The sequence below is a fragment of the Olea europaea genome, chromosome 6 (assembly GCF_002742605.1).
Source record: "Olea europaea var. sylvestris chromosome 6, O_europaea_v1, whole genome shotgun sequence".
Classification (NCBI taxonomy): domain Eukaryota; kingdom Viridiplantae; phylum Streptophyta; class Magnoliopsida; order Lamiales; family Oleaceae; genus Olea; species Olea europaea.
Genome location: NC_036242.1, coordinates 19,983,754 through 20,004,328, shown reverse-complemented (window position 1 = coordinate 20,004,328; position 20,575 = coordinate 19,983,754). Strand labels below are relative to the sequence as shown.

The 20,575-nt window shown below is 35.0% G+C and overlaps 2 protein-coding genes across 3 annotated transcripts in view; one reads left to right on the top strand and one right to left on the bottom strand.

Annotated features, from left to right (window-relative positions):
* The first annotated feature begins 13,480 nt into the window (after positions 1-13,480).
* LOC111396107 (zinc finger protein CONSTANS-LIKE 14-like) lies at positions 13,481-17,445 on the top strand. Of its 2 annotated transcripts, XM_023022399.1 has the most exons (5): positions 13,481-14,477; positions 15,260-15,442; positions 15,584-15,640; positions 16,763-17,022; positions 17,130-17,445. In XM_023022399.1, exons 1-5 carry the CDS (start codon positions 13,650-13,652, stop codon positions 17,230-17,232), a joined length of 1,431 nt encoding a protein of 476 aa, XP_022878167.1. In that variant the 5' UTR covers positions 13,481-13,649; the 3' UTR covers positions 17,233-17,445. The 2 variants fall into 2 exon arrangements, with proteins under 2 accessions (XP_022878167.1, XP_022878168.1); XM_023022400.1 differs by lacking the exon at positions 15,584-15,640 and having other exon boundaries at positions 13,484-14,477.
* Positions 17,446-18,394: 949 nt separating this feature from the next.
* LOC111395254 (uncharacterized protein At2g33490-like) overlaps positions 18,395-20,575 on the bottom strand; it is a 25,759-nt gene continuing 23,578 nt past the window's right edge. Inside the window, exons 15-16 of the mRNA XM_023021239.1 lie at positions 18,793-20,188; positions 18,395-18,621 (exon numbers count right to left, since the gene is read on the bottom strand). Of these exons, the coding sequence (XP_022877007.1) occupies positions 19,220-20,188 (969 nt within the window). The 3' untranslated portion in view covers positions 18,395-18,621; positions 18,793-19,219. The remainder of the gene's footprint in view (positions 18,622-18,792; positions 20,189-20,575) is intronic.

Here is a 20,575-nt window from a genome sequence, read left to right as displayed (position 1 = left end):
TCTAGGATGCAATTAATCTAATTATTTGTTTTCTCCTTTAGTCCTCACAAAATATAGAATTAATTTTTATTTCCAAAAAATCATAAAAACTCAAAATTATCACCAAGAAATTTCTATAAACTTCTAAAAATCTGAAATATTGCAGGAAATATAAGTATATTCATATTTGAAAGTATATTTGAATGACAAACTCATACCCATATTGTGTCTGTATACTTGCATTTATATTGAACAATGGAAACAATTTTTGGGCATTTGGAATTGTATGAATGTATCTCGCACTCTCGAAAATGCATAACTGTGCTTGATATACAATTGGCTAGTTGCATTATCTAAGGCTTATGCGGATTCTAGCTCAACCTATTAGAAGTGAAATAAAATTAAATAAATAATAAAAGAACCTGAAAAGAAATTTTGATAATCGTTTTTACAAACTTATCTTGACATTAAACTTGATTAATATAATTTTGATCGAATTTCTACTTTATTTTGTGTTTGTATTGCTTATATAGGTGAAAACCCAACTTGAAGTGGAATTAAGGAAGTGTTTTGGATCTTAAATTGGACAAAATGATGAATTCCATGGTTGACGGGAAGTTTGAGGACTTAATTGGAGGTCTTGAAGATACAATTAAAATGAATTCACAAGTTTTTGGGACTGTTTTTTTTGTGGAGAAGTTTGGCAACCAGCATGAACACTCTCATGGAGGATCATATTTGAGGGTAATAAAAGTTGAAGAGCCAAAGTTGAAGTGTTTAGAAGATGAAGGTGACCAAATTGGAAGCGGTAGGACCTAATTGGGGAGGACCAAAATATGTAGTTTTGATAGATGGAGGACATGAGTTGCAATTTTGAGCTGCCTAGACCGCAGTTGGCCGCTTCTTGGGAGAAAACTTCAAGGACTTGCATGACTTAGAAAGAAACCATTTTGCGTAGGAGAGCGAAAGTCGTCCCTTCTAGGTGCTACCCTTGCTTCTTCATATTTTAGGTATGACTTGGAAACTTAATTATGGATGGTTAGGCTTTCCCTAACTCATTTTTGGAATTTTTTTAATGCTGGATATTGTTCAAACTAACAATGAACAGTGGTTTTGGAGTGATGGAAAAAGGTCAACCATAAGAAAAACAAGCAAAAACAAAATGAGAAAAAAGAAACGGTGAAGATCGAAAAATGGCTCCACATCTGTGTTGCAATTATAGTAACAATTTTGATGAACTGAGCGGGTGCCTGATTTTGTATCAAACAGACCGTAAGGGTTTTAAATTGGGAAAATTACGTAGACACCTATATTTAAAGATTCATTTCCAAAAAAAAAAAGGGATTAAGTTCCAATTTCAAAAATCAGGTGTTAAATAGGTTTTAATAATTAAAATTAATAAAAATTTAATTACACCTAATATACACGTATCACCCCCACCCCACGCCACCCCATCCCATCCCATCCCATCCCATCCCATCTCACCAATTTTGTCTCTCTCTATCCACCACACACCTACCGATCTATCCACCCTAACCTATATCTAGAATCACCTATTGCGGCGAAGCTTCTCATCAAGTTGGAGGTGCAAATGTTGGTCGCTACATTGATGACATCATTGCAGTGACGAGCAACGAACACTACAGCAAGAACGTTGGTGAGGATCTACGCATTAGCGATACTACTGTTAGATTTGGGTGAGATGGTGGTGTGATGTCGGGCTATAGGGTTGTGGTAGTGGTGGTGCGAATATATGTGGTGGTTATGCGAATCTGTGAATTGTAGTGTGGTATGTTGTATGGGTTGTGGTGGTGATATTAACTTATATTTGATATGGATGTGGTGGTGGTTATGGTGGCGGGTTGGTGGATTGGAGGAGGAGGTGGTGGGTTTTGGTGCAGGTGATGGCAATGGTAGTGGTTCTGACATGGGCATCATCAAAGGTGTTGTTGCCTAAAAGACAGTCTGCCTGTACTGGTGTTTGGCTTATTTTTGGTGCATTTGGGAAGTTATTATGCCTGAATGTTTGTTGATGTTTGTAGAGGAGGTAGAGGTGGTCATGCTAGTGGTGGAGTCTGACAAGCATGGCGATGTTTGGAGGCTTTAAAGAAGGTACACCATGGCTTGAAGCTACGAGCAACAAATCTTTCATGTGGTGGCAGTGATGCGATGATACTGGTGGTAGTGGTTAGGATTTGTTGAAGGTATTGGTGGTAAGCATTTAGTTGACATTGTTGGAGTGGTGATAGTGCTAAAGTGGTAGTGGCAACGAAAATCGAGTATGACCAAGTCTATTTTCATTGTGACTGTCTATGACCAAATCTGTATTAACTGTGACTTGATTACATATTAGACTAATACGGTCACAGACAGTTACACTGAAAACAAAGTTGGTCACAATTAGTCACAAATAACTCAAGTCAGTGAATGTAGTAAAGTTGGAGGTGAAGGTGGTGGTTACTAGTGGCAGATTATGGTACTGGTTTACGGTGTATGGAGATTTGTTTGTGGTAACTCTGTATGATCAAGTATGTATTTATTGTGAAAGGTGTGATCAATTATGTGTTAATTGTAATCGACTGTGATTTTATCACATACCGTCATAGTTAAGATTAATTTGGTCACAAACATTTATACTGAATATAAATTTTATCATAGTTAGTCACATTAAATAAAAATTTGGCCAAAATTAGTCATTGATAACACATGTCAAGGACTTGGTCATATACAGTGACTTGAAATTTTTTTGGATGGGTGTGATGGGGTGTGGAGAGGGTGGAGGTAGGATAGGTGATGGTTTCCTTAGGTGGGATCTAGTCTCGACATTTTAATTTTTGAAAATCTTTTGGGAAGTGGAGGTAGGGTTGGGTAAGGTGGTTTCGTGGGATGGGATGTGATTTTCAATTTTAAATTCTGGAATTTTTTTAGGACCTAGGGTTAGGGTTGAGTAGGGTGGGGTGGGTCAATGGGTGAGGTGGGATCTCAAGAAAAGGTTTTCAAGTTTTGAAAATTTTTTATGGGTGGGGCGGGATGGGTGTGGATAATTAATTTCAATTAATAATATTTATACACTTGAATTTTGAAAAAAAAAATTGATAAATTTGTTAGTTTTGAAATGTGATTTTTATACGTAGGAGTTACGTATTGTTCTCTTTTAAATTCTGGTGTTTTTTCATCAAACTTTACCCCTTTTAGACTTGTTTTCGGCACATTTTCGTGCATGATGATTGATAATCTATAAGTAGGGATAGTTTTCATGTTGGAAAATAATCCAAACATCAAATTGATACACCTTTATCCAAATAAAGATCTAACAAAGTTTTATATATTTATTTTAAAAGTTCATTTTCCAGTTTGTTTGCTTGATTCAAACTTCAATTAAGGTTTGTTTACTCTGCCAAATTATTTGTCTTTTAAAGCCTGCAAGCACTTATCTTGGTGGCGATAAATATCGTTTGAGGACAGTAATTCATAATCATGTAGAAGCATTCCATTTCAATGGATTCTTATGCTAATTTTTTCTTGTTTTTTGCCAATTTTGTTCAACAATCTCAACAATATTTTCAACATGGAAAATGAGACAACCAAGGCTACTGTAAAAATGATAAATCAAGACTTTGTAAGGTTTGACAGATTCGATAGGTCAAATTTTACAAGATGGAAGGACAAGTTGAAGTTTCTTCTCACAGATTTGAAGATCTTCTACATTTTGGATTTGGACTTAGCACCAATGTTGAAACCAACCTCAAATGACACCGTAAAACCAAAGAAGAACGAAAGAAGAAAGAATAAGGTGAATTGATACATAGATGACGCATTCTGAACGCTTTATCCAATCGCCGTTATGATCTCTACACAAAAAATACCTCAAAAGAGGTATGGGAATCGTTGGAAACCAAATAGAAGACCGAAGAGGAAAGTAACAAAACGTTTCTTATTTCTAAGTCTTTCGATCTCAATTTTTTTGGATACTATTGCCTTTGTTATTATAAGTCCATGAGTTGCAATCGTTGCCAATAAAATGAAGACCGCGAAGATTAATCTTCCCGAAACCTTCAAGTTGGTACGATCGTTGCGAAATTGTCATCTTCATGGAGAAGTTGTGGGAAGAAATTCCAAGGATTATTGTTTAAAGAAGATTCAAAAACATATTTTAATTGAGAAAGTGTCAAAAGTACGAGATGGAAATGAACATTTTCATGAGGGCCTTTTCAAAACCTATTCTGTGGATCAACCAAACAAATACAACAAAGATTTCAAGAGTAGAAAATCCACAAATTCCAAACAAGATCAATAAGAAATTCAAAGTTTTTGGTTATCTATGTGGCAAATCCAGACATTATGCTCGAGATTGTAGACAACGCAAACAACCAACAAGAAGGTAAAGTAAACTCCGTTTACAACATCATTGCTATTGTGAGCACTGTGAATTCAATCAACAGAAAGATTCAACGATGGTGGTATGAAGAATTATTCAGAAATCATACATTGTTGATTTCACCACGGAAGACAAGTATGTAACAACTTTTAAAGCTATTAAATATGTAGTGTGGCTCAAGAAACTCCTAACGGATATTGAGGTGGTACCTACATCTGCGCCTCGACCTATATTGTGATAACAGTAGGACAATGTCAAATGTTAAAGAACCAATAAGTCATGAGAAAGGTATATACATAGAATAAAAAATATTATCTCTTGATAGATTTTATTGGTAGAGGCTAAGTGGTTGTCAGTAACATTACTAATTGGGATAAACTTGCAGACCATCAAAAAACTTGTCGGTTGAGGTTTTCAAAGGATATTTACAAGGCAATGGGGTTGTAAGACATTACACCATATACTTTAAGAAAAGTGAGGGGTTTGTTGGATTGTGTATCCATATAATATGTTTTTTTCTAGTTTCAAAATAATAATTTTATAATTAAAAAATATTTGTTATTTGTTTAAAGTTATAACATTCTATTTGTACTGAGCATGAGAATAAAAGTATCAATGATCACTTTTGATAATATAAGTTGAATTCTTGAGTGGGTAAGCAAAGAATGCTACAACAATATATGAAGGTTGACACCTTATAAAGAAAGTTTGCATTGTTAAATGATTCAGTATTATGATTGTGATTTGTCCTTAAGGCGAATATAGTTCAAAGGTGACACTAATAAACTTGAAGTGTATTAAATGAATAACGTGACGAGTCTGTATCTATAGCATGACTATATGGAAAATTAATTTTCACTTGATCGTCGGGTATTCAATCTAAGTCCCTTTTATAGAGTATATCGTTTCATAAGCTTAATAGTTCTCTAATCTACTAATGGATAGGTTCAGTTTGATTGATCAAATATTTCGGCGAATTGAGAAGTTCCAAGTGAGTAAAGTATATAATATGAATTCATATTAAAAATCGTCACCTTAAAAAATGGATCAAATGACTACTTAAGTATTTTTGTTGAATGATAAGTGCGTTTTACACAAAACATGACTAATTGTTGACCAATGTATTTGGATTATGACTTAATTCGGTATACTTTTGTTTTGTAGGACTATATTGATGAATATGATGGAATTCAAGAGAAAAGACAAGAAAAATAAGGAAATCCAAAGTATGAGGACTAAATTACGACATTTCAATAGTTGTTTAGACCACAAAATGAAGATTAAAGATGCTGTGAGTTCAATTGGATGCAAATAAAAGTCAAAAGATAGAAAATGCAAGAGAAATGACTTGAAAGAATCAAGAATCGAATTCAGGGGCTAAAATACAACATTCGGGAGTTTTTATAACTGGACGATAATCTAGCTATTTAGAGTGGGCGACTGCCCAACGTTAAAAAATAATTACCAAGAAGAAAATTTTGAATTGAGTGACTGCCCGGGTTTTGCCTAGGTGATTGCCCAGGCCAATCGCGACGAAAATTTTCTAATTTTCTATTTTGACTGAAATTCTGATGGAACAAATCTTTGGAGGTATTTTACAACCCTAGGGCCGAGAGAACGCATTGGGAAGGGGGAAAACACATATTAGAGAGAATTTTGATTCACAACAATGAAGAAAAACACAAAGACCAACGAAATTTCACGCAAGTAATTAATCCGGTGATGTTATTTCTTCAAGTTGATTATATTTTGTAATTTTCTCCATACTAGGAGATCGCTAAACCTTGTAATGTGATTTTTTATTCCTTTTTCTATGTTTTTTTACATTAAAACATGTATTGAATATTTTGAATGGTTTATATACATTTAAATTCTTTCATAATTATTGTGCCCATGATTGTGTGTGTGGTGATCTATTTCTTGCATTCGAGAGAAGGGGAATAGTTCGACAAGACATAAATCATCATAGAGTCTGACAGGGGATAGAAATATACTGTTACGCCTTGCGTGAATCTTTAAGTGTTCACAAAATCACATACATTCTTATATATTTGCATTCGTCATAGAGATAATGTCGGGTGGTATATGAGAGTAGGTTCAATGCTGTTCAAGAGAGAGTGTTAGATAAATTTAGGAGCATTAATTCTTCATAATTTCAACGTGTTCAAATTATAGAACTAGGGTTAAATTAAGCATTACTTGAGGATTCGTGATCCTAGTGCATAATATATTCATTGATTACATCAAACTTCCGTTTCAAACATTTAATTTGCTTTTTTAGTTTATCTAAGCGTCAGTTTGCATATTAATTCATTCAAGTCATACACATTTGCATACCTAGTTTAGGTTAGGGTTTAATTAAGTTATAAAGTTACTTTTGACAATCCCGTTTCTGTTAAGGCCAAGATAAATAAAATTAGGCTACTCAATCTCTGTGGGGCGATATTCGGACACAAATTTTTCACTTTATTACTTGTTAATGAACCATACACTTGCGAAAACAAATCGAAATCATAATTTCGTGAACGTTAATTTATTATAAATTTGAGCTTAGTAGTTAATGACTACTAAAATTAGACAAGCACGAATGGTTCATATTATCGTTGAAGAAAATAGAACTTAAGTAAATCGACAAAACGATAACTTGTGCCCTATCGCATGTCGAATCTCGAATGTGGATGATTTATGTATACAGACTGTTAGAGGAAAGTATTACTCAAAGATCAATAATTAGATTGAAGGTCTAGGGTAAACTAGAGATGATTTAATTGTTGTAGATACAATAATATATGTCCCAACATGTTTCAATAATAGCTCGAAAGAGTTTTGGACTCAATTATAATTATTTAAAAGTTTGGGACTCAATTATAATTATAATCAAAGTTCAAGTACTACATGTACACTTAAACCAATTATGGCCTAGTTAAACTTCAGCTCTGATAAATTTTTCCATCTATATATTTTTGTCCTTAAGGGGGTGAAAATTCATAAGATAAATAGAGAAAATGTGTCACGTTTCTTGAGAAGAGAAAATTTAAAAATTTATTTTTCTTGGTCCATCCAATCTAGAATTTAATTTTGGTTTAATTAAAAGAATGCATCACAAACGTTAATGCAGTCTTAATTTTGGAGAGTATCGTAGAAGTCTCGAATGTTTGAAGCCCCAAGTTCTTCAAATTAAAACTAGAGGTTCTTGATCTAAAAGGTAGGAAGTTAGTGATTCAATTTCGATAAAAAAATTGATTATCAAATTTGGGCAAACTAAATTTTTATTCTTTGATTATAGTATATGCACGAACATTTAGCAACGATCTTGATTTCTTGAATTAGAGAAAAAAATTATTTTCTAAGTAATTCTTGTTCTGCATTTCAACAATGACATTTGACAGGTTAGTAGGCCAAATCTAAGTTTGCAAGTCAAACCTCGAATTTGTTAAGCAAATCTCGAGTTTACTATGCAAATATCCAGTCAACTTTTGTTACTCTAACTTCCAGAGGACGAATAGTATATCAATGGAAAGATAATTTAATTTAGAGTTCGATGGAAAAATAGAGTGTAATTTCGAGTTGGAATAAAATATTATGCCCGTTTGAAATTAGATAGTTGAGCAAACTTGAAACTTGCCAAAGAAATTCGATATTTGCACAAGAAGTCGATATTTTCCTAGCATGCTATACTTTTGCAAAACAAAGTCGAGATTTGTAGAGAAAACTCAATATATTTTCCCAACATGCTCGACCTTTGCATAGCAAACTTGAGATTTGCATAATAAATTCTAGGTTTGATCAACAAACTCGAGATTTCTACACCAAACTTGAAATTTGATATGCAACTCATCAAATAACTACAAAATTGGACATTATCCTAGGGAAAATTTATCGTTTCATCCATCAAAGTATAGATAATGTATAACGCCCTAGTTTGAAATTCCCTTCATTGATGAAGATAATCTGAAATGTAGAAAATCTATGATAAAGTCTAGTGAGGATTCATTTAATTAACCTGCTTCTCGTGTATAAAAAGATCCAAGTGTGATCTTACATATATAAATTTGAACAACAAAAGTAAATGATTAGGCAAGAAAAGATGATCAATTAATGTCTTGAATAAATTGCGGTTGTTCAAATCACATTAATGGATTGTAAGCAATCATTTGTTAGAATAAATGCATAGGATGAGACAACATCAGTGATTTGTACAAAGAATGGTCGATCGAGTTTAAATGCCAAAATTGATGGTTTGCACAATGAAAGTAAGGGTTCGTTTGATTGCAAATATGTAATTTGGGTGGAGAAAAAAACAAATTTCAAGGAATTGAATTGCCTAGAAATAAACAAATTTCAAGGAATTGAATTGCCTAGAAATTGTTTTACTGGAAATTATGAATTATTGTATTTGATTGATATAATTTTTCACGTGTAAAATGTTAAAATAAAAGTATTTTTCGGTGTTCGTTTTGTTTTGTTTTACGTGAAAATTGTCAATTAAAGAGATAAAATTTACTGGTATTGGAGACAAAATTTATTTCCATTGAAAAAAAAAGCAAAGAAAATCATATATTTTTTGGTGTTTGTTTGACTTTATTTTACATGAAAATTGTCAATTAAAGGAAAATATTTTTTACAATTAGGGATAGAATTTGTTTCCGATACAAAAAAAAAAAAAAAAAGGTACCCTTGAAAACCAATTCCCACCATCAAGCAAAACCAAGAAAATTCCAACTTCAAAAAAAAATCAAATTCCATGGAAAAAATATGCTATCAAACAGTCAAAAAGTGGAAGTGTAAATTTGAATTCCATTTTCCATGGAAAATATAGTGCTATCAAACATGGCCTAAATGATTTTCACATTTTGTGTCAATTAACATTCTCTTATTCTTCACTTTTTAGCTCATTCTTCTAAAGGGCATTTATTCAACTCTTAATTCAAAAAATATAAAAGATTTTTATTTTAAACCAATCAAATGCGGAAAACAATTTCTACTCTTCGTTTCCATTCCCCATTACCAAACGTATCATAAGGAAAGCTCTGTCGCCCCCGGGGCATAGTTCAGTAGTGCAAAGAGTAGGAGTGAGATTAATTTACGCTTTGCTGACAATCGTAATATGGGGGGTTCGATTCTTGAGACATGAAATTGGACTCATTGTAGGCACAATGTACAAGTAGCTTTTATTCTCTAACCTGTTGAGGTACATCCCGCGATTTACCTCTCTCACAAAACTCTAGAATGGGGACGATAGGGGCGCTCAAGGTTGAGGTTCAACTAGAGATGTCAATGGGCTGAGCCGAGCCGGCTCGATCCATGAAAGCACGAGCTCGGCTTGTCCAAAAATGGGCGAGCTCGCAAGCAGACATCGTTTTTCTTTTTTTTTTTTGGAAACAAATAAGTAAATTGGAAAATAAAAAAGTAATTTTAATTTTTAAATCGTAAATTATATATAAAAAATTTAAACCCTCCTCTTTTATCCAGATTTGGGACCGGTTACTTAAATTTAGAGTAGACGGAGTTAAAAATTGTGTTGTTTGTTTGTTTGTTCGTGTACAATTTTTTAAAGAAAATTTAAAACAGTATTAAAAATTATTTTTTCAAGCAACGCTGCACGTTCCCTTACATATAATTTTCGAAGTAAATTCCTTCTAAAAAATGAAAGGGTAATCGAATGCCCTTTCAATTGTTAGAAGTTTTCACTTCGAAAATTATATAGAAGTCTTTCACTTCGAAAATTATATATAATCTTTGAAATAAAAGACTTCTGACAATTAAAAGGGCAATAATTCGATTACCCTTTCAATTTTCAGAAGAAATTTAATTCAAAAATTATATGCAAAGATATGCACATCGTTGTTCGAGAAAAGAATTTAAAATGTAGGTATATAGTAGTAATAGTACCAAGTACTAACAAAAATTTAACTAAATTGATGGAAATAATTTATTTATTTTAACTAAAAGAGATAGAAAAAAATAAAAATGAAATCTTTATTATTTTTATTTCTCTTTTTAAAATGGATAAAATATAAATTCTTCTCCTTTATCCGGATTTTGGATCGGCTACTTAAATTTTCAATATGGGGAGTTTAAAATTGTACACGAACAATTTTTTGTAGCGTATATAATTTTTTAAAGAAAATTAAAAGTAACGATAAGAAAAAAAAGTTTCATCAATATAATTAAATCAAATATCACTTATTTGACGACATGCAATTTCGTCATATTTATCTTGTAGTCGAAAATGAGCGTCCTGCCAATTCTTAACGCACATTAACGCTTTTAATATATCTTCTTTCAATCGGCTCCTGAACTCGCTCAAAACTCTTTTACCTGCACTAAAAGTAGATTCTGAAGCAACAGTGTTAACTGGAGTTGTCAGCAGATCTTTTGCAATCGCAGATATAATTGGCCAATGTCGTTATGCCTTCGCCAGAATTCAATTACTTCGTCTGAACTTTTTTTAATTGTTTTATCTGTTGGCATATTTTGGTTGAAATAATCAATTAATTCAGCAGTGGTTTGAGCCCGTAGATGTTTGATGTGAATGAGATACAGATGGTGACGACATGACAGTGGTAGTAGATGAACACATTGCATATGAATCATATCTATACGAATTAATGTCTTGAAATAAATTAAATATTTTCGCATATTGTTCTTCAATTTCAGCAGAAGGAGTAGATGCAGATGGTACCCGACTAATATTGGTACCCATTCGGTTCGCATATAATTCATACATTTCACATAATGTTTGCTCCAAATTTCTGTATGTGATAGGTGTATCAAATGTTAAGGCGTTTGAAATTTGATCAATTATATATTTAGTTCTTGATAAATTATATCGGGGGTCCATCACGCATGCTAAAGGAAATAACATAGGCAAATCTTCCCAATATTTTCTAAATTTTAATTCCATAACAATTATAATTTCACTAAAATCAGGGTCATTTTTGTATTTATGAAATGTTCTTACAATTATATAAAGACCTTCAAGCACCATACAGCTGGTGGGAAAGTAAACGCCCGATAAAATCTTAGTGGTTTCATAAAATGATGTCAAAAATCCTTTAACTTTCAAAGTTATTTGCCAATCATGTTCAGTCAACATACCCTCGTCATCACTTCTAACATGTCTATTGTCATAAAAGTCAATTATTAAATGTTCAAAACCCTCACATGACTTTAATAACAAGTAAGTAGAACTCCACCTATGACTTACGTCGTTAATAAATGTTTTAGCATTTTGCACTCCTATTTCGGCACAGTAATCCTCAAATGCTTGTTTTCTATTTGGAGAGATTGTGATATATATTAGTGCGTTCCTAATATTTTGAAGTTTAATCCTTTATATGTTTTAAACCATTTTGGACAATTAAATTGAAAATATAATATACACAACGGATATGAAACAAATATTCACTAAAATCAGGTTGACCCTATGCAATTTATCGACAACTACTTTATTAACACTAGCATTATCGAAAGTAAATGAACGAATTTTACCTTCGCAATGATATTATCTAATAATACTAATAATAGCATTAAATATATTATTAGCGTTGTGAGGAAACTCAATAATTCTAAAAGCAATAATTTTTTTATGAATGCACCAAAGTGGGTCTATATAATGTACAGTTGCAACTATATATGCTCTTTTATTAATCCCTTTCCATATATCCGAAGTTAAAGATATGACACCCCCATATTTTTGCAAATCCATAATTAATTGTTGTTTTGTTTCAATAAAATATTGTATTGTATCGGAACGAAGAGTGTTTCGACTTACCCCAACGTACCTTGACTGCAGATATTCTTTCACATACGAGACGTAGTGTTGGTTATCAATTAATGCCAAAGGCAACTCAGCACCAGCAACAAGCTTTACCACTCCGGTTCGAGCTCTCTCCTCCGAATACACCCATGTGGATAGGGGTGCACCAGAACCACCGGCGTCTGGACTATCAAATTGAAATTATATTTGACATCCTGGAATAAGTCCGTATTTGGCCGCACATCTTTGTAATGACGATTGAGATGAGTGGTACCAATTCCTCTTTGCCATGCCAATTTTTGTTGACAATATTTACATACTGCTTTGGATTCGGGACTCCATTGACGATTTTTCCCGTTGAAATCAACTTAAAGTGATCCCAACATTTTACTTGTTTTTTCCCCTTTTGCTTTTCCCTCGCATCAGGAATGTTTAATTCAGCATCTTCTTCCTGATCGTGTTCAGCTTCGGGAACATCAACATCATCCAAATTAATTGGATAATTTGGACTGCCGCTCACATGAAGATGAAGATCCAATTTTGGAATATCTTCAGGTAGGGGTACGTTATTTAGACATTCAAATTGATTCCGAAATTGATTTTGCAGTGTCATAGGCGATTCGTTTCCTCCCACGCCGAACAAGTTTTTCACAAATGTGCGTGGATCCATTTGTTTAATTGTAATAAGTAATAACTAGTAAAAGAATAATTGTATAAATGTAGTGAGATATGAAAATTGGATGAAATTTCAATAAATATAGCGAGAACTGAGAAATGAGAATTGTATATAAAAATTGCACAACTATCAACACAACACAAGAGAGTTGAGAGAAAGATAATTGAGAGTGGAGAGTGAATTGTAGAAAATTTTGTGGTTAAATGCCACTATTTATAGAAGATGGAAGAAAAAAATAAAAATAAAAATTAAAGGATCGAAACGGTCACTGAAAAAATTCAGTAACCGTTAACGGTCACAAATTTTAAAAATAAATAAATAAAAAATAAATTCAGGGACCGAAACGATCACTGAAAAAGTGACCGCAACGAGCCACGAGTTGGGCTCGTGGGCCCGCTCGGCTCGCCCACCGAACCTGCCCTCTCGGCTCGCGCTCGGGCTAGTGTTTTTACGAGCCTAAGCTGCCCACGAGCTTCGTTTTCGCGAGCCGACGAGCTGTTCGACCCATTTGCTACTCGTAGGTTCAACCTTTTTTTTTTTTTTTTTATAATTAAGGAAAGCTTTGTCAGCTTAGCAAAAATGGGAAGATATTTTATAAAGTGGGGCCCGCTCATGTCTGTTACATCAACAACATTAGGGTGTAATATTAATAAAAAAGAAAAATACACTTCACATGACGTGTGGGAATGGTAATGGATGAACAAATTCAGCCCTTTTGACTCCTCAGTTTCAGTAGCAAAGGATACTTCAATTTCGTACTAACAGTTTAGGATTTTTTTTTTCGATTTTTTTTTTTTTTTTTTTTTTGTTTTTTTTTTTTTTTTTTTTTTTTTTTTTTTTTTTGGCTGATTGTTATGGTGATCAGAGCAGGTGAACATGTGGCTTGTGATTACTGCGGGGATAACCCGGCAATAATCTACTGCCGCGCTGATTCGGCCAAGCTGTGCTTGTCATGTGATCAGCACGTGCACTCAGCCAACGCCCTTTCCAAGAAGCATCTCCGCTCGCAGATCTGTGATAATTGCGGGTTGGAACCCGTTTCTGTAAGGTGCGCCACCGACAACTTGGTGTTGTGCCAGGAATGTGATTGGGATGCCCATGGTAGCTGCAACGTGTCTTCCTCACACGACCGGGTTCCGGTCGAGGGATTTTCGGGTTGCCCGTCGGCGCTCGAGCTGGCGTCGGCTTGGGGATTGGAAATTGAGGATAAGAAACCGTTGGGTTTGAGCTCGGGTTCGGACCCGGGTTGGTGGGGTGGGTTGTTGGAATCGTGGATGACTAAGGAAGGTTTGTCCAGCTCGGTGATGTTGCAGGATCTGATTGTGCCGAATGGTTCAGCAATTTACTCGAATTGTGGTGGGGAGATGATGAAGGGGAGCCCTAACTGTGGGAAGCAGAAGCAGGTGATTCTGAAGCAATTATTGCAGCTGTATAATCAGGAATTCGCTGATGGCGGTGCCGATGGTGGTGGTGGTGGTGGTGGTGGGGAGGAGGAGGAGGAGGTTGGACCGGGGACTCCGAGGTATCAGGGTACTGAGATTGTGCAATACCAGGAACAACCACAAGAGAGGCAGCAGCAAAATGGGGGTTTTACTTCATTGCTAATGATGCAAAAGCCACTTAATCCGAAAGAGGAAGGGAATATGTTATGGAATACAAGCACATCTGGTCACGGCACACAGGTTGTTCTTCTTTTTTCCCAGAAAAATATTGTCATTTAGGTTTTAATTTGACGATTGCATTATAATTATGAATATTCCCTGTATATTATCTTGTATTTTTAATGATTTCTTGCATATTTTAAATCACAAGTTGGATTAATGCTTGATAGTTTGAGAAGATGGAATTTTCTATGGATTGAATGATTGGATAAAATTCATATTGTTTACGTTTTTGGAGGTCTATACATCTTTAATTAGAGACTGGTCATGAAAGGTGTACTATTATAATGTTAATGATCTTTCTTTTGAAGGCATTTTGGACAAGCACAGTGCTTTTTGGAGGATATTCTTAAGCATATTTTGTCACCAAATGCTAATCAGATATGTGAGGGGACCAAGGAACTGTAGTTTTTCTTGCCAGTTAAAGTTTGCTCTTTCTTTCTTCTTTCTTCCGGCCCGATCAAATAAGTGTTTAACATATTAGTTGCCATTTTGGGTCTGTTCCATTACTTTTCATACTCTTTTTGCTTGAGCTTAGTTTACTCAGTTCTACGTTAGCTTTAGAAAATTTAAGCTCTGTTTTTATCTCATGACTTTGGATTTGCATTTTGTACACGTTTTATCTCATAGCACAATAAATTCTCATCGTTGTTTCAAATTCTCATCGTTGTTTTACTGAAACTACTATTTCTCCTTTCTTTTCTTACCTTCATATATGTGTTTAACCATTGTTTGTTTGATCATATCAAGAATGCCTTTGGGTAAACATTCACTGGACATTATTGTTGTGGTTGGTTTTGCAGATATGGGATTTTAATTTGGGACAATTGAGGGGCCTTGAGGAATCTAGTGCATCAGAATTGGAATATGGTGCGATGCAAAATTCTGGAGAACTACAAAAATGTGCATCCTTGGCAGCTAGAAGAGGAGTAGCCCTCTCTGGAGTAAACTTTCCAATTGCACATGAGAATCCCATACCCTTTAACGTAAGTGGTCTTCAGTGGCCATCTCTGATTTTCTATTTTTCACTTCATTGGATTCATTAGTGATTATATTGTTCAACTATATAACGTTCAAGTTCATATCCTCCATTCCAATATATTAAGAAAATCTTTGGCTCTGTCCAGTTTGGAGAGACACTGACAACTGCCAATGCCTTTATGCAGCCCTTATATTACGTCACAGTTACGTTGCTTACCATCTTCATTTACTTACTTTGAATTGTCATTCAAACCTGCTATCATTGAGAAGACAAAACCACACAATTTTTTGTCTACATTTCAGAAACTAGTAAAACAAAATTAGACGGATAAAATAAATGTATTATGTTCTATAAAACTTTTGGATCATAATAAATTCAATAGAAAAGTGGAATAATTTTTTGAAGGAATGAGGATGAGCTTATAATAAAACCTTTCAATCTCTTGATTCAAGCCTTCACTTTGGAAAGAACAACTCTACTCAACTATGGTCAAACCAAATCTTTAGCCATGTTCAGACAATTCCACTCAATTATCCTCGAGTCTACTCAAGAAAAGACTACCCCTAACTTCTATATAGACATAATGGTAAGGGGTAACAAAAGAGTAAAATGGAAAAATCTCCAGGAAAGATGTTACAGAAGTAAAGACTGGTTGATTCTTGAAAGTTTGAATCTTTAAGAGAGACTGAACATTATGTTAAATTAGTGTAGGAGAGTTGACTCTTTGCTTTGTAAAAGCTTGATTCAAGAGGATTGAGTGATGTTGTTTATTCTTTTGGTGAAGGATTGATTTTAGAGGATGATTAATAGAGGTACAAGTGGGACCTAGTATGTGCAGATTTTTAGTAGTCGTGTAATTTATTTGTCAAACGAGCTGCGCTACTTGACCTGAGTACAGGTGTCCCTTGTGGGTCTTTGTCCATAGCTTAAAGTCTTGTCCTCGTGATACCTTAAAATTTATGGTATGTGGCCAATATCAAAATATAAACAATTTTTACTTTAATTCTCGTGATAAATGATGTCTACCATCATCTAATCCTTACAAATGCACAATTCGCATAAATCAGAAATAGGCACGAAAGAAGTTAAGCGGCAACAATATGATTTCAATCTCCTGATCAATCCAAAGAATCACATGCTTTAACATACCCTTTTTTCGGGTTTTTTGGTCAAACATCGGTTGTCAATGTCTTTAAATTAATATAAACAAAAGAAATATAGTGAAGGGCTGACATGCTGACAATCAAATTTTCTTATGTGTTTTGGATTCATGTCCAATAATATCACGTGGAGCTATAATATGACAAACTTTGTTGAACTATAGAGTACCTCAAATAATCCAACAGCAAGCCAGGGACCTGCAACATCTGAGAGCAATAATTTACCGGTGTCAAGGCCAAAATCATGTTCAGGTCTTTCTAAGCCCAGTTCGGGTGGCTCAAAAGACATTAATTTTGTGGATCATACGGGGTTGGTGAAAAATGAAAGCACCACAGCTGCAATAACCAAGGCTGATAAGGAGCTTCTGGCAAGGAACAGAAGCAATGCTATGCAACGGTACAAGGAAAAGAAGAAAACCCGGAGGTACCTATTTACTCTTATTTTCATTTCAGCGTACTTCATGACTACCTTTTTTCCCCTAACGGATTTTCAGTGTGCTGTATCTGATAATGATGATGTTTTATAACCAGATATGATAAGCATATACGGTATGAATCAAGGAAGGAAAGAGCTGATACAAGGAAAAGATTTAAAGGTCGATTTGTGAAGGCTAGTGAAGCTCCAGTTGGATAGGCGACTTAATATCAATAATTCTGTAATCACATATTTCTTGCTTTGCTTGTATGTATAACTTCATATTGCCAAATGGTCTTGTTCAAACAAGATGTGTGATTTTCCCAAGTGCTCTCTGTGAGGTTGTGCGCAAATAGTTGCAATGATCATATGACTCCATGTTATGTGACGATCTTATCATGTTAATGGGTAGGAAGATGGTTTTCTGTTTCAGAATTATGTTAGCCCTGAGTGATTTCTTGAAATGACTGCACTGCTGGCATATCCAAATCTGATCCAAACAACAAATTTGACAATGTTTTTGAAATTGAGCCTCTCTCACTACCCATCCTTTTTCTTTTGGCATTATCATGATTTATGCTCTGCTACTGTGCTACATTTTGATCACTACCTAACCAGGACTCTTTCTGTGTTTGACGGTTTTTGTTGAAACACAAATTACTCATCGTAACGGTTAATTAAGTTGTTAGAGTGGAGACGATTTTATTAGTTTATATTGTCTTCTCAACATAGGTTACATCATGGCTGCTTGGCATTCGACAAGGAGTCCTCTATCTTGGATCTCGATGCATTGGTGAATCCTTGAGGAGCGAGTGGCAAAATTCAAATTCAGATCCAAATATTATAGTAATTAATCAAGTGGAGCCTACCGTGTGACCAGTGTAACTAGTAAAAACTAAAATATTCATCCTGTACAAGTTACAAACGCAGTGTTTACAGCACTGCCAACTTAATGTTAGTGTTGAATTTACGGCTGAGTTTGGTGATTATGAACCCCAATTTGTAGATTCGTTTTCCCTGTCAAGTTTTAAATTTGGAGTTAAAACTTAGCACTCAACAAAGAAAAATAAACGTTCAAGCCTTTCAATTATGGACCACGCTATTCATACTCAGGTGTGTAAACGCTCAGTTATCCAGTCCCACCTCCCTCCTCACATGGGGATCAGGTCCCGCGTGTGGGCCCCGACGTGGGACCGGCCCCCATGTGAGGGGGGCAATGGGGCCGTGTAACTGGGCATGTAAACACCCGGGTATAAACGGCATTACTCTTTAATTATTTAGAATTTTTCAGGAAAGTTGGAGTTAAAAGAACTTGTGAAGATTCCTTTATTTAATTTAATTATGCATTAAATAACATAATGCAAAATTTTATGATTTCCTATGCAAAACAAAGCATTATTTGAGGGAACAAAAAATTTATGTACATACATAGGTCTTACAGGGTAAATTCCATCCGAACTGGGACAACAGAAGACTAAATATGTACAAAATCATATTTACAGATTTTGTGCCCGTACTAGGTGAAATTGCAGTTGTCCTCTGCTTGATATTAATGTACAATGTAAATTAATTCCAAATACGCACTAAAGTATGCCGCCAGTGCACCCCCTGCATTCCAAGTGTAATCCGCTAGAGTTAAACTACATATTCAAGGAATACTCAAGACATGACAAAAAAAGCAACTTCAGAATCATATTGAAAAAGGGAAGAACCAGACATGAAGTAAACAAGGGAAATTTGCAAATCATTCTCGAGATTTTGAAAAACTAAACATATTACCTTGCAGTTCAAGAATACTCAGGCCACCTTTCCAAGAAACCAACCCTGTAGAATTCTTAGTCGTCCAATTTTTGTTGACTTAATATTTTCATGTAAAATCTATATCTTTGAATAAAGCATCCTGCGAACAATTCCAGAACTTGGCTAAGTTGATGAAAGGGAAATATCTAGGGTTTACAAAAGCACAAGTGGTGGGTTGCATATTCTGTAATCAAGATGAGTTAATTTATAGGTATCTCAAATCACAAGGCACAATATGCATTTTTCCTACACATAAACCCCCATAAAGCAAGCAATGCAGTTTAAAGCCATTTTGCCTGTAGAAATACCTCTCGTTCACCTAATCATATCAAATAACAAGATTGGCAGAGGTGCATTGGATGACAAGTTCCTCAATTACCTCCCATTTGACCGGCATATACGTCATCTATGATGTAGGGGGTGATGCTGGTTGTACATCAGGCAATGAAATGGGTGTTATAGGAGGTGAAGTAATTCCTTCAGTCATCTTCAAATTTTGAGAAGCTTCTAAAGGTAAATGTAGAACCGATTCTTCTCGACTTCCAGAGGGAATAGAATAACTGCGGGAAATAGTCTGAGATGGCATTGGAAGTGTAGATTTTGCTATGCTTGTAGTAGGTAGCTCACAACCTTCGGATACCAAAGGCCCTGAATGAGCAATGCGATTGGAAAGCCTTTTAGAAGCTAGATGAGCTGGGGGCAGAGGCAGCTCGTGAAGTTCACTTATTATAGGCGACGACATGAAAGTAGGTAAAACACGTGATGATAATTTGGGCATTGACGTTGGCTGAGGCAATGGAGCACGCAATATAGACCCAGAAAATGGCAGAGGGTACTCTGATGAAATGATGTGACCACTGGCAGATAAATTTGGGTTCTTCGGCCACGGTTTGCCTGTTATTGGACCAGAGAAAGCTTGTCTTTTGACTTTTCTAGTATCGAATGCAACATTTGGGTCAAACTGTTTTGATGAGAAGCCATCCAATAATGGAGGGGGCAACCGACTGCTTTTTGTATTATTGTTGCTCTCTGTGAGCACCTGTTGTGCGTCTAAGAGGACAGAGTCCGAGGATTTCTCATTTGCTACTACTTTTTCATATTTCTTCTGATCAAGAGGAGATGAATACCACAAGTTATTGTTCACTTGTTTATGTTGTGGATCTTCAAAATCTGCTTTCCCAGAACCAAGACTCTTTGCCTCAACTGGTGTGGGTAGCACATACGATGTAAACCTGCGTGATGGTGATGGCAGCATCTGTCTCGGCATGCCAGCTGGATCAAGTTTCTTCTCACGAAATATCGGTGCTGATTGGCTGGTCAACTTAGTCTCTCTGTGGAAGCCAAAAGAATTTCGACCAGTTCTTTCCAAATTTTCCTGCAAGAATGGGCAACAAGGGCATATCTTGAGTGGCTCAATAGTCTCATAAAGGCACCAGAGATCACATAGCCAGCAACTGAACAGTCCAATAGGAAAACTAGAGGGGAAAAAATGCAGCTATACGCAGCAACTGCAAATCACAGCTAAACAGCAAGTGAACCCATTCTTTGTAAATACACACAGAGCTACATCTGTGTGCATGTCTATAGCATGCCAAGATCACGAGTCACTAGACACCAACTGGACACTAGGTATTAAAATCTGGTTACAGAAGTCAAACTATTCTTTCTCAATCATAACCTGAACTAAAAACCAAGTTGAAAGGGGGTAAAAAAAAAAAAAAAAAAAAAAAAAAAAAAAAAAAGGGAAAAATTGGAAAGATAA